Source organism: Fusarium sambucinum, chromosome IV (assembly GCF_050947815.1).
Source record: "Fusarium sambucinum isolate potato_lamoka chromosome IV, whole genome shotgun sequence".
NCBI lineage: Eukaryota > Fungi > Ascomycota > Sordariomycetes > Hypocreales > Nectriaceae > Fusarium > Fusarium sambucinum.
In genome coordinates, this window is record NC_139291.1 from 2,674,342 (window position 1) to 2,688,471 (window position 14,130).

The window sequence follows — 14,130 nt, forward strand, 5'->3', positions numbered from 1 at the left end:
AAACTGCCGGTTGTAAATTGTTTTATTCATATGAAATAGAATATCTGCGCTTAGATACTTGGTTGTGATGTTACACCTGCAGCTTGCTTACACCACTCGAGTACGACCTTGTCATCGCTCACCTATTCTATTGCAATCAAGACTCATATGCAGAAGTAAGACTCTGAGTAAGAGGGTGTTATCCTCAACTAATTGAACATTGACCTTTGTCCGAAGACAGATAGATTCACAAGTCGATGCCTCTATTTGAGCACAAGGGCTTAGTCAGCGGCCAAGCTGTCGGGAGCTGCGGAGTTATCATGGACTAAACCGTTTACGAGGTTGACACTCATTGGACGTCTTTGCTCACAGCTTGTTGTATATCAATATCAGGGTCGCCTTTGACTGTCGACGCTGAGTTGTTGGGACCTAGTAAACTCTTATGAAGGCGAGAAGTTTGTGACTTGTATGTCATTTCCCGGCTGTCAGTAAAGCTCACCCTTCATAGCTCTCCTGCTAGAAATCGCTCAACCCTGTCTTGTCTCATTGTGGGAGCAAGCTTTTGAACAGGGGTTGGACCAACTCTTGTATGAGCACCTCCAGGTACCTTTTTCGTGTGAAAAACATGGCCAAGACGGTCTGTATAGTTGGTGAGTCGTACGTTATTTCTCTGGAAGTATTTGCTGATTATGCTAGGCGCTGGTCCTTCAGGACTTGTTGCGGCCAAAACGCTATTGCACAATACTGCTCCTGGCGAGTTCAAGGTCACTGTTTTCGATGCCCAGAGAGACATCGGAGGTCTCTGGCCAACGTCAAAGACAGACGATGGACGTCAGGTCCATCCATTTATGTGGTCGAATCAGAGCAGGCATACAATGCAGTTCAGTGAACTTGCCTGGGAAGACAGCGACCCTCAACTCCCGCAGGGTTGGATGGTTGGAAGGTATCTCCGCAGATACCTCGAGCGCTTCTTGACGAATAACGAAAACTTTGAACTGAAACTTGGTACTCGAGTTGAGAGCGCAGAGCGCCCACAAGGATCAGCTAATGGTTGGGCTGTCAACGCCAAGTCAGAAGCCGGGACCGAGACCCAGAACTTTGACTACCTCTTGGTCGCTTCCGGTTTCTTTGGAAAACCTATAATACCCGAATGTTTGAAAAAAGAGACAAATATTCCGGTCATTCATAGCAGCCATTACAGGGATATCAAGAGTCTGCTAAGCAAAGGCCGACCAGGCGGTGGCAAGATTCTTGTTGTGGGAGGACAAATGTCTGGTGTTGAGATTGCGGGAACGATTGCTGCGCACCTCTCATCTGAGGCCAATTCCCCTAATCCATCAGCGATTACGGATGTCGATAAATACAGTGTTCACCATGTCATTCAGCGTCCGATCTGGGTGTTTCCCCTCTACACCAGCCCCAAGGTAGATACAGCTATACGTTCTCATTCATTGCAAATAACTGACATCAACTTAGCCGACAAATAAGGCCGCACCTTTTCTACCGCTTGACTTTTCATCTTACAATCTCAACAACCGACCCAAACCTCTGATTAACACACAGGGGCACATCCCTGAAGAAACAGCCAAGACTGTTCACGGAATTTACAAGGGCGTTCTTGGAACTGACCAATCCGAGTTTTCTGCTTTGCTCAAAACTGATGGCACAAACGATGACAAGCAACCCTATCTAGCTGTCAGCGAATGGTACACTGATTTTGCCCGATCTGGATTGATCACGTTGTCAAACGGGAAGGTGGAAGATCTTGAAGGCTCTACAGCAATATTGTCCGATATCACAAAGGTTGAAGATGTTGTAGCTGTGGTGGCGGCGACTGGATTCGATGCTTCACCCTGTATAGGCTATCTCCCCAGCGACGTACTGCAGGCACTTCAATTCTCGCCGAAGCACATCGATCAGCCTGTTGCTTTGGCTTTCCATGGAACTCACCACCCCCAAGTTCCCGACTTGGGCTTCGTCGGTTTCTATCGATCGCCATACTGGGGTGTTATGCAAATGCAAGCTCGATTTGTAGCGGCTATGTGGTCTGATAATGTTTCACCGGGGCGTTATTCCGAGGTTTTCAAGGGCAAGCTTCGCGATGATGTTTCTATCCAGCGAACTCTCGACCTCCGAGATGACCCCTGCGTATCACAATTCCCAATGGGAGACTATCCTTACCTGATGAACGAAATTGCGGAAGCACTCGAACTTCAGATTCGCGAGCCTCTCACGCCACCGGTTCCTAACCTTCCACACAATAACCTTCCTCTGGATATGCTCACGCCAGCACGATACACAAACACAAGCGATGATCAAGACTCGAAGGACGCAGCGACAAAGTCTATGGAGCAGACACGAAAGGATGTGACCGACGGCCTCACGACCTCGCGATTTGTGGCTCATGCTGTATTCCGAAGCCTCCTCGGTACGTGGAAATTGGAGCGCGATCTTGTCAGCAAACTACCTTCACATCCAAGTGGTCACTTCAGTGGTACGGCACAATTTCTCCTCCGTGAGAAAACGGCCGACGGTTTACGATGCGCTGGCAATTCTAGCGAAGACTCCACAGACGGTGAAGAGCTAGGGATAGAGTACCTCTACATCGAAGAAGGCGAGTTCAAGACAAGTCAGGGCTTCGGCTTCAAAGCTACACGCCGCTATGTATGGCGCTACAACGAGCTCAAGGACGTGCTGAGCGTCTGGTTTGCCAAGCCCGATGAGCTCAAACGTGCAGATTATCTCTTTCACGAGATCGAGTTCACTGAAGCAACGGAGAAGGGATGGGCGGCGAAGGCGGGTCATCTGTGCATTGATGATTATTACGATGTCAAGTATAATTTTGCGTTCCAGGCTGTGAATCTGAAGGAATGGCAGATTGAGTATACGGTCAAGGGGCCGAAGAAGGACTATACGATTACTGGGACTTATACTCGGTAGATGCCTTGTCTTCTGTAGAGGGTAAGGCAAGTACCGATAAATGACTAAGATTGGGCTATTACGATGCATCTCCACGGCAGGTTAGGACAGGGATATGGTCCGGGCCGATGCCTATGTGGCTTTCTCCACAGCTAGAGAAAGTGATGTAAGATGAGATCCGAATTAGATCTCCTCAGATAGTGAGAGGTGCATCCGGGGAAGGCGGAGGGACCATTCCTTTGGGTTTCTGTTGGGTTGGACGGCTCTAGCATGGTAAGATCATCTGCAGCCACTCCTAGCTGCGGCTCCGAGCATGCAGCAGGCGGCTCTCCTACTATTTGTGTTAGTAGCATTATGGATGTCGAATGAATAAATGAATAAATGATTTAAGTAATTTCTTTATATAACTAGGTAAATATTAATCTAAGGTAAACGCACCATGTAAAGCAAAAGTTATAAATCAAAGATGTTAAGTTACCTATTAGAAGGCAATTCTCAAGATAATAGCCTGCCACTTGTAGGCCACTGTTACAGCACCAAGAGTGTCTTTAAGGGTATCGTCGTGGCTTGTTACCTAAAACCTGGCATAGTATAGGCAGCTCTTTAGGTATGCTTTATTCTCTGCCTCCTACATTAAAGTACATTCATTCCAGCACTATTAAAGGAAGACATGAGAGGCAATACACTTGTCAAGCGCTTATAAATCCAAGAGAAGCAAGACTGTAAAGTCACCAAAGTTTATTATCGAGAATTGATAGGCATAGTATTCTATAACCTTTCAGCATAGGTAGTATAAAGTAGATACATTTTACTAACTTGTTTTTTTGTATCTCAGCTATTGCATATAGGAAGAGAATATATATTTAGCATATAGAGAAAGAAGAAATCTTTATAAAAAAAAAGCCAGCATATAATATCGAGGGCACTCCAATACGAGCTAAACGTACAAGTATCCTCGTATAGGTATTTGAACATGGATAAACAAACCGGATCCGCCAGCCTACCAGAACATTTCGGTCGTCATCGAGATGGAAAAACTGACGATTCTAAGATCAGGCCACCACCAAGAAGTGACTAACTGGGGCCTCTACATCCCTTGTCCCTTGTCCCTTGTCCCTTGCATATCGGCCGATGGACGGGCCTGTGTGGGGCTCATAAACCCCGGACCCCCGGACATGGACACGGAACGATTCTGGGGTGTTGCTTTGCATAATTTTGGGTAACCTTTTAAGATTTAACTAGGAGACAGGATGAGTCAGGAACCTTAGTCAATCATTGGATGTATAAAGATTTTAATGTTGCCTGAGATATTTCCGTTTCATGCTGCTTAGGTATTTAGTTATGCTGCATACCTATGGATCAACTCCTAGGAATGCGTTCCCTAAGAAACATCCGCGAATACAAAAAGTTTCGAACAATCGAGTATTGTGTCTACTCCCATGTGAAATCCCAACTAAATAGTCAGATTGCCTGCAAGTTCCTCCTCTCACCTCAAAAAGACGCATAAACATGCTTGGCATTGGGGCTAAGAAGATCAAAATGGGCTGATCTTCCGAGGCACATGCTGGCGACACCACTATGATTGGAATCAAAATACAGAGCATTGGCGGTATATGGCATCCTATTTTATCGTATGCTAGGCGACTGTGCTTGCCTGAGAAGTGGCTTCATCTCCTTTTTGTCTCTGTTGGTAGGTAAATGGTTGAGGTTACCTAGGCAAGCTGAGTTGTCAGGCGGGTCGCAAAAGAATAGGAACTGAAAAGGACCAGACTAAAATATTGGTGTTCTCTTAAGCTACATACTAACTAAATGTGCTTTATTATTTCTATCAAGCACCAAATAAGTGCCGGTTATATGGCCCGTCTGGTTGTGTTGAGGTAAATTTAAGGTATATTTATACTCAAGACGAACCTTCCCGGTGTGGAGAACGCCCAGCAACTCTCCTGCACCTTCCAAGCTTACATCCCAGCCTCAAGACCCCGCGCAATTAAGGAAAGACCTACACATCATATAAGAATATCTACTCTCTCTTACCTACATTCATTCGATCCAATCTTCTAAACCTGATTCTTCATATTTCTTCCGTTCCTTTTCATTCCAAACCTCACCCTCCCACCACCCAAAGCCAGTCGTCTCAATATGAAGCTCGCCGTATTCAGCACCAAGCCCTATGACAAGAAGTACTTGACGGCTGTTCTCAACGCCAAGCATGCTGCTTCAGGCATCGAGCTTGTCTTCCACGAGTTCGCCCTTAATGAGGATACTGTCTCTCTCGTCGAGGGAGCCGATGCTATTTGTGTTTTCGTCAACGATATTGTTAACGATAATGTCATCTCAGCCCTGGCCGAATTTGGCGTCAAGGCCATTTTGCTTCGATGTGCAGGCTTCAACAACGTTGATCTCGACGCCGCACAACGACTCCGAATAATGGTCGCAAACGTTCCTTCTTACTCGCCCGAGGCTGTCGCTGAATTCGCTGTTGCTCTCATCCAGACTCTCAACCGCAAGACCCACCGCGCCTACAACCGTGTCCGTGAGGGCAATTTTGCCCTCGATGGCCTTCTCGGAAAGACCCTCTGTGGCAAGACTGTCGGTATCGTGGGTGTCGGCAAGATCGGTCTCGCTACTGCACGCATCATGAAGGGTTTCGGTTGCAGATTGCTTGCCTACGATCCTTTCCCTTCACCGGCCTTTGAGGAATATGGCGAGTACAAGGGTCTCGAGGACCTTTTGCCCCAGTGCGATATCGTCAGTCTGCATTGCCCACTCATGGAAAAGACACGACACATCATCAATCGTGACACCATCTCTCTGATGAAGGAGGGCGCTATGTTGGTCAACACCTCACGAGGCGGTCTGCTCGACACCGAAGCTGTTATTCATGCACTCAAGACGAACCATATTGGTGGTCTTGCCCTTGATGTGTATGAGGCAGAAGGAGAGCTCTTTTATAACGATCATTCGTCCACCATCATCCAAGACGATAAGCTTATGCGTCTCATGACCTTCCCCAACGTGGTAGTGTGTGGCCACCAGGCCTTCTTCACTGAGGAGGCCCTTACTGAGATTGCCGAGTGTACTCTCAGCAATCTTGAGGAGTGGATAGAGAGCAAGACGAGCAAGAACTCTCTGACCAAGGATCCTAAGCTGCGACGTCGTGACTCACTGCCCGTCCGCGCTATCTAAACGTGGCCTTATTTCTTTCCCAGTTGCTATCGTTTGTCGTGCTCGCATCGGAAAGGGAGGATTGGAGATCACTCGAACCGCTAATTGCCTATGTTCTTATCTGCACTTGCTCTCTCTTTTATCGTCATTCCAGTCCTGGTATGGTGAAAGAGCTCTAGTGGGGGAGATCAAGAGAGACGGTCCTTTGCCATGTGCTACACTCAAGGTGGATCTTAAAGATTTTGATGCGACCCATCTCATCACCGAAGTACACCGACGGAAGTCAAGGTTGCATGAGCCTCTCATTATCCCCTGGAATTCCCGTTTCTATGGATCCTGGTGCTTCTGGGTGCATCGAAGTTTTATTACGTGGTTTTCGTACAATTCAGTATTGGTTCTACGGTTAGAGGAAAATAGCTGATTCAATGGTCTGTGGCTAGACAAGGCCATCATTGTTTCGTTGGGATTGGTACTGCACGCTTTCATCAAAGAGCATACTATAGGGATACTGATAGTTGAGTTTGTTCATTAAAACAGTCCTAAGTTCAAAAGGTATTATGCTAAATATTCAAGTACATTCCAACTTTTCCGTGCATATCCAATTCCATATACAAGTCCTGTCCACGTATTATTGCTATCCAATCTCTTCACCAGCTCAATCTAAGTCCAAGTCTATATTCGGAGTGAACAAGTCCATCTAGGGCAAGATAACAGGAAGCCATATCTCATTGATTGAGTAGCTTAAGGATTACTCACGTAGCTTCGAGCACGGCGCAAGTCTTCATCATCAGAATCATTGCGAACCTGACCGCCCGAGGCATTGTGTCCCTTGACCTTTTCAATATCATCAACGCTCTCGTCCTCGCCAGCGTAAGCGTACTTGCTGCGCTCTCGAATCTTGGCACCATATTTCCAGAACATGAAAGGAATAGCACAGCACGCAAGGCCGAGGAAGGCCAGAAGAGTCGAGGCCCACTGATCGCCGAGGCGCTCGTACATCTGCTCAGTGAAGAGAACGACGGCAGCACCCCAGAAACTTCGGATACAAGTCTTTGCGGCGAGAGCAGAAGCGGCTTGGTGCTGGTAAGAATCGACGAGGTAGTTGTTGGCAGAGTTGTAGAGGAAGATGAAGCCGAAACCGACGGGGAAACCACCCATGGCTGGACCGGCCCAGGAGAGATCTGCATACGAAGTCCAGGCAAAGATAAAGAGACCGATTGGGATGCACCAGCATGAAATCATCATGGGAATCAGACGGACCTCGGCGGGAGGATTGCCATTGTGCTTCTTCACAAGTGTGATGTAGTGCTTGTTGACGAAGGGAGCACAGAAAGCAGACATAAGAACACCGACTGCAATGGGAATGAACATGAGACCAGTCTTTCCAGCAGAGTATCCCTTGCCCTTTTGGTAGATAATGGGGTAGGCGACAAAAAACATGTACAAGAGACCGTAGAGGACACTCATGTAGAGAGAAATGAGACAAACGATGAGTTCGCCAAAGAGGAGCTGAAAAGGTCGGATGAGGAAGATTCGAAGGCGTTCAGAAATGGGGCGCAGATCGAGCTCTTGCTCAGTTACATGGTCGGTCTCTCCAGTTTCGGCTCGGAGCTTGCGAGCACGACGGGCCAGGATAGTTGGGGCGTAGGTCTCGGGGACGGTAAAGGTGATGAGGACCCAGACGACGAAGGCAAGGATGAGCTGAATCCAGTAGAGCCATCGCCAACCAGCGGCATCGGAGAGGAAACCACCAACGAGAGGACCAACTAGGCATCTGTTAGTATATGTGCTATAGAGGGTTGATAATAGTTGACTTACTAGCAGGGCCGATAAAGGGAGCGGCAGAGAACGCAGCCATGGGAACACCACGTTCTTCGTTCTTCCAAAGATCGGCAAGTGTGCCACCAACAAGAGTCATGGGCGCAGAGAAAGCAATGCCGTCAATGGCACGGCAGACGAGAAGAGTCTCAATGTTGTTGGCCACAGCGCAAGGGATGATGAAGACGACAGCAATGAAGAGAGTAGAACCGTAGATAATCCTTCGTCCGTAAATCTCAGATAAAGGCGCAAAAGCCATGGGTCCAACACCGAAACCCACAACAAACAGGCTAATACTCGCAAGAGCAAGCTCATTGCTAACATTAAGATCCCTTGTCACACCAGCGATATCAGCAGTGATGACGGACGAGCAAAAGGCGACGACAAAACAAGTCAGCGCAACACACATGGTGCACCACCACTTGTACGCCTTGCTCCAGTTCTTGGGGTTCTCAGGGTCTCCCGGCGTGAAGGTGACGAGCTTGTAGCGGCGTTCCGTTCCGGGCTCGTGGTTTGTGGACTTTCGAGCGATCTCTTCAGGCTGAACAGGACCGGGGATAGCACCGCCGAGGACTTCAACGCGGTACTCATCGAGGTTGGCGTTTGCGCTGAGGGTACGGTAGGGGAGATCGATATCGAGTTCTGGATCTCGGTGTTCCTTTTGGGAGCCGTCCCTTGAGTGGGAGTGGCTGTGAGAAAGGGAGCGGCGGACACGAGACATTGTGCTTTGGTGAGTGTTTAAAGGAGCAAACGTTGCTTCGTCTGGACGTGTTTCATTATCGAGGGTTGTCGAGGATCTACTTGAGTTTGGTTGATCCATTTTGTGTATATGAGCAGAGTATCCAACTCTGGGGTATTGATTAAGTGTATAAAGAAATATGAAAGTGCAGGATGAGAATCAAGTCAATGTCTCACTCAAGCTTTGTTTGAATACAGATAGACAGAAAGATTTCATGTTCAAAGACGAGGGGACCAAGCCCACCTCTATATACCTACTCTCTTGTTTCTAAAGAGTAGTAAAAAACGATGAGGTACAGGACTCCACTTGATAACGCCGCACCCGAATACCGGGTCTACACCGTGGAAAGTGGATACCGCCACCCGGACCTTCAAGACACATTTTAACGGATTACCGTGCGGCTCATTCCGAGGACCTGAACAAAGACTCTTACAGGCACAGGCACAGGCATAAACATGGGCAGGGGTTTGATACGAATAAATTGAATGGGGATACTTCGGTGTTGTATTGCAGGTTATGTATGGTCTTATTTCATCAGGCAATGTTTTCTTCATCCTTGTCACTTCCAGAGCCTCATCAGCCACGAACCTTCCTTTCCTCTTCTTTCTTTCAACTGTTTTTTTCTTCAATTTTACTTAGCAAGCACTCTCATACTTGTCTCAACTTCAGTCCTCGGTCTCTCTCCGTCACTTTCAAGAGCTTTACGGGCGTTATCGGTTCTCCACCTCGGACCCGATGTGGATCAAATCACTTCTCTAGTCATCGCCCGTCATCGGATCCTGTGCCCTGGGCTGAACCTCAAACTAACAAGACGAGCTAAAGACTCAAGCTTCTCGCCAACGTCATTAATGCTACCCTGATCCCTGTTCGCTCGACGGTAATAACACTGGTAATTACTTCAAAAAAGAATCATGTTGTTATTGATGTTATCTATCAACTGCTGACTGATAATGCAATTTCTGTCCTTCCCGAGTATCACCGAATCTGTCTGTCTCCCCCTGTCAACATGTTATCGCCAACTCAGCTTAACCAAGTTCCACGTCGACCCTCGTGATTCCATTCAGCGCTACATAGTACACTGACCATGCCTCCTCCACTGTTGTCACTTTCTAATATTCTCGTAGCAGGGCCATAGTATCTTCCGGCTTGTGGTACTGGAACAATCGTATCTGTCTTCATCGACAGGATCGACTCTAGATTCGTGACAGGCTCAATCGTCACTTTTGGCGTTGAAACAACCTGATCGTCGTCGGTCATGCTGCAGTCGCCGTTAGAATCGACATGTCGTAAACTTCCATCTGGTTGAACAATCACACGGCTAGAGGTTTCTTCACGCCCGTCATGTAAAATCCACGCCCGCGCCCACCCTTGTGCGCTGAACGCCCAAAGGACCGTGTCAAGTCCTAAATCCAAGGCAAGCTCCACTAGGTTGTGACACCGGGCAACAGGTTGTCCTCGAATTTCGAACGGACGATGCACCGTCTTTTCTGCTGAGGCATCATCTACAAAATGAATGTTGCTGCTGCTTCCTTTGGTCCGCGTGCCCGCTTCACCCATCAGTAGGTCGTCTCCTCTCTCATCCCAGTTTGCTGCCACACACCATTGACGGCATCTGCCTTCTGATATGACGGCAAATATATTGAGGGGCACTGTATAAAGGACGATCATCTGCATGTTCATGTCCAAACTTTTGGGTGGATCAAAGGTTAAAGGTATCACACCAGCACCCTCCTCCATGGAGCCTGTGCAATCGTCTCCACAGCCAGCCGAAAACGTTGCCATAACACAGAGGTCATGCCGTTTGTCGAACTCGGCTGTGTACAGCAGAGGTGCCGAGGAATCAAACGGGGGATGAAATCGGGCCTCGCAAATTAAGCGATCCGGGGATCCAGCTGGTGCATCGACACCCAAGGAAAGGGTCCCTGTACAGGGATCTGTGTACAAGAAGTGGCAACCATCGCTCAGTGGAACGGCTCGGTAGTGATCCATGATATGGCTGGTGGAAAGGCCAGCATGTTTCTATCCTTGTTGGTCTTGAATGCCGTGTGTTTTTGTCAATAAGCGTTGTCGAAGCAGATCAGTCACTTTGATGTATCCACTCGTCGGGTCCATTACCATTAAATTGATAGACTAAATGGGTACCTAGGTACAAAACGATGGTATAAAGTACTCGTGGCGAAGAAGTTGAGATTATAATATTGCTGAGATGTTGGAAGAGAAGGAAGAGGGACTACTGCGGAGGGTACCTTAGTAACGCGCTGCCAGAACAACGGAGCATATCAATCAAGGCAAGACCTACTTCGCTGCTGACACAGAGTTGAAATGAGAATATGCCAAAAGCGGAAGGACCTATCAACTGCTACTCTTTGAACATTACTAGGAGTTACGCAGAATCAGCTCGATTTCAAAGTTGATCGCCTGTGTACAACTGATCTATCTGAGCATGGCATTTACTACTTGACTAGCGTGTACTGTTTTAAACAAAAAAAGACATAACTATACTAATTCAAACTTCCGAAGCCAAAGAAAGCGCCGTAGTCATGCACGTGCGCACGTCAAATACCCTCATTAAACATTATTTCCACCGTTGTCTCGCCAAACATTCTCATCCCCTATGCCAAGCGTGCTATCAACACCCTGCAGGATAGGTTGCTGGCTCTCTTGCGTCGACTGCGTCTCCTCTGTAACGATTGGGGGAGGTGGCTCATCGTAAATCCATGGCTGTGGAAGTCTGTGGCGACGTTAGCTACTGGCAAAGATGGCTTTTCAAGGGCTACTTACGGAGCAACAAGGCTAGGGTTAACAAACTGCATTCCCCTCTCCTTATACTCGTCTAGTGTACTTCCTCGGCGAAGAAGCGTCTGCGAAGGTCGAACTATATCTTCATCTTCGAATGCATCGTCCATTGCAGCTGCATCATCTGAGTCCTCGTCTGCCCTGATCGCGCGAAGGGCAATGTACTTGGTCAAAGGTTCATACCGGCGCTTGATATAATAACTATACCAAACGGAAAGCGGAATCAGAGGTAGGATGCAGGCAGATTGAATGAATGCCTCCCCTATAGCAATTCGGCCCACCATAACGAGCTCAAAAACAAGTAATCCAACGATGACGCGGTAGCATATTATTCTCCACGCGCCCCCGGTAGCATGTTGAGGTTGGTCCATCGCGTAAAGTACCATGTACTTGAAAGCGAAATAGCCCAGGACAAAGTAAATCAACCCGACAATGAGAATGACAAAGCCGAGATTCAGAACACTGTAGATGATGCACAGGTTGAATACGAGCAGTGAAGTGGGGAGGAAGAAGCCATACTGGAAAACCGGGGGTTTCTTGAGCTCAAGAGCATCGCGAGGTGTTTTGGAAAGCCATTTGAGGAAAGGGTGGAGGAATACGCTTCCTGCCTCGAGGATTCGGAAGGGCATGAGGCCGATGCCCTGCAGCATGATGAAGCAAGTATAGAAAAGTGCAAGGTTTTCCACATCCCCGGCTATAACTTTTGGAATCTGGCTTGTGTCCTTAGCAAACTTCTGCAACTCGCTCCACCATGCGAGTCCAGACGTTGAGATCGCAAAGACGAAAAAGGTATTGAAGAAGGTAAAGAAGTAGTTTTTAGAAATGACCGAGAGCTCCACGTCTCCTTGAGAGATCATTCCTTGCTGGTTAGAGAGAAAATCGTACAAATAGGGAACAGCAACGTTAAGAAGTGAGACGACCAGTGCTGGTAAACCGGTTGAGGCCAAAGAGTAGATAATGGTGTGTTCTCTCAGCCATTTACCTACTGCAGGCGCTGCCTCATTGATTGCACACGGGGTCAACAAACCAGCCAAGAAAGCGGTAGGGGTAATAAAGACAAGAGTGACGACCGTGATAAGAACTGTGACAGTCCAAGACCTAAGACGGCGGATACCACGAGGAGCGTACGTATTCCTCCAGACAAGATCCGAAGGTGCCGGCGTTAGCTTTGTCAAAAGGCGTCCCGGCCTAGGGTCGATGCGTGCTTGGATGGCCATTTGACACGATGCAACAGAATCCATGGTAACAATCGCCATGTCTGTGGGTGTGTACGACTGCTTGCGAGCCTCGGTGACCTTAGCATCTAACCTTCGAAGTCGTTCCTCGTAGTAATCGATGGCATCCACATTGCGTGATCGCAGGCCAAGAGTACCATAGCGTATGTTAACTTTGGGTCTCCCTTCATCTCCTGAATCCCAGGGCTGTTGCTCAGAATCCAGGAGTCGCCCATTCTCCCCAGCTGCCTCACCGTCTCCATCGTCTTGAGGACCGTTCTGGGATACTCCATTGCCACGTCTTCTCTGAGACCCGTTGTCTTTTGTCTTTTGCCGCTGGTGTTTGAGAAAGGTGGCCCAGGCACCCTCGAGACATCTTAGTGCAGTGTCCCTCGCATCCACAAGATCATCAAGCTTTTTCCAATCCCGGCAAATCATAACTTTGTCGACAGTGCCTATCTCCAATTTCTCAATAAGGTTCTTGATTGCTTCTTCAGATCGAAGATCTTCTGGTATTCCGGTAAGGCGAAATGTCCTATCCGTAACGGTGGATTGGGAACCGAGATAGTCCTGGCGAAACTTGATAATGCGATGGGTTTCGAGGTTAAGGTAGTAGATCGTCAGCCCGACAAAGAAGTAGGTGAAGAAAACATAAGCCCACATCCAGGTCTTTATCCAGCTCTTATCTTTACCGTCGCCCTTGCCTTTGAGTACATCGATATAGCTCGGGTTGTCATAAAACGCATCAAAGCCGACCGCTTGAGTATCACTTCTACCTCCCACGGGAACCCTGAAACCTTCATATATATGATTTATCGGCCAGAGTACAAGGGTCGCCAAGAACGCCATAATAACAAAGAGTCGAATGGCCATCTTGAAGAAGCTAAGAAACTGTGAATGGTCAGCATTGATCTGGCGCAGTCTGAACGATTCATTGGGTCGTACCACAAAGGCATCAAGTCCAGCGGAAGCCAGCACTTGCTCTTCGGTGATCCTGTAGAGTGTAGGTATCCATCCGAATGTGGTATCAGAAAGATTAGGTAGACCGAGTCGGTGATCGAGGCGACGTTTTCGCGCAGCATAAAGGGCAGGCCATCGTGGACGTAGAAACTGGGGAAGAGTTAGTATTGTATGTTGCTGCTGTTAAGCTATACAAAGTATACGACAATGTATGCTCCTTCGAGTATAGGAAGACATACGCAGAAGAGGAAGAAGGCCGAAATACCAATGGCCAAAGACAATACCAACTGGACCTCGAAACTCTTCCCTAGATCAGGTTTGACTGCGGCATCTCCTGAGCATTTTCCTTTATCTTTCTCGTCCCCCTCTATCATGATCATCTCGAGAGACATGATGATGGCTTGTAGATGGGAAACTTGGCGGTTGATGCGCTGAGATGCAAGGCTGAGCTCAATTCACGTTGGATTGTGGCGCCTGACACATAATAACCGATGACGTACGGAGACGGTGAGGAAGGAGACCCACATGAGCTTGGCTTTG

At 48.0% G+C, this 14,130-nt stretch overlaps 5 protein-coding genes across 5 annotated transcripts; 2 read left to right on the forward strand and 3 right to left on the reverse strand.

Annotated features, from left to right (window-relative positions):
• Positions 1–604: 604 nt before the first annotated feature.
• Positions 605–2,919, forward strand: FSST1_000911 (uncharacterized protein; the record flags this gene model as incomplete). Its single annotated transcript, XM_083235730.1, has 3 exons — positions 605–629; positions 676–1,403; positions 1,456–2,919. 3 exons carry the CDS (start codon positions 605–607, stop codon positions 2,917–2,919), a joined length of 2,217 nt encoding a protein of 738 aa, XP_083091093.1.
• A 2,118-nt stretch (positions 2,920–5,037) lies between these two features.
• Positions 5,038–6,084, forward strand: FSST1_000912 (2-hydroxyacid dehydrogenase; the record flags this gene model as incomplete). Its single annotated transcript, XM_083235741.1, has 1 exon — positions 5,038–6,084. The coding sequence occupies one exon, from the start codon at positions 5,038–5,040 to the stop codon at positions 6,082–6,084; it is 1,047 nt and encodes a 348-aa protein (XP_083091094.1).
• Positions 6,085–6,804: 720 nt separating this feature from the next.
• FSST1_000913 (major facilitator superfamily domain-containing protein) lies at positions 6,805–8,701 on the reverse strand (the record flags this gene model as incomplete). The annotated part of the gene is made up of 2 exons (XM_083235752.1): positions 6,805–7,829; positions 7,882–8,701. The coding sequence occupies 2 exons, from the start codon at positions 8,699–8,701 to the stop codon at positions 6,805–6,807; spliced, it is 1,845 nt and encodes a 614-aa protein (XP_083091095.1).
• Positions 8,702–9,645: 944 nt separating this feature from the next.
• FSST1_000914 (uncharacterized protein) lies at positions 9,646–10,609 on the reverse strand (the record flags this gene model as incomplete). The annotated part of the gene is made up of 2 exons (XM_083235763.1): positions 9,646–9,729; positions 9,776–10,609. The coding sequence occupies 2 exons, from the start codon at positions 10,607–10,609 to the stop codon at positions 9,646–9,648; spliced, it is 918 nt and encodes a 305-aa protein (XP_083091096.1).
• Positions 10,610–11,188: 579 nt separating this feature from the next.
• Positions 11,189–13,982, reverse strand: FSST1_000915 (uncharacterized protein; the record flags this gene model as incomplete). The annotated part of the gene is made up of 4 exons (XM_083235774.1): positions 11,189–11,351; positions 11,402–13,521; positions 13,576–13,740; positions 13,830–13,982. The coding sequence occupies 4 exons, from the start codon at positions 13,980–13,982 to the stop codon at positions 11,189–11,191; spliced, it is 2,601 nt and encodes an 866-aa protein (XP_083091097.1).
• Between the last annotated feature and the right edge of the window lie 148 nt (positions 13,983–14,130).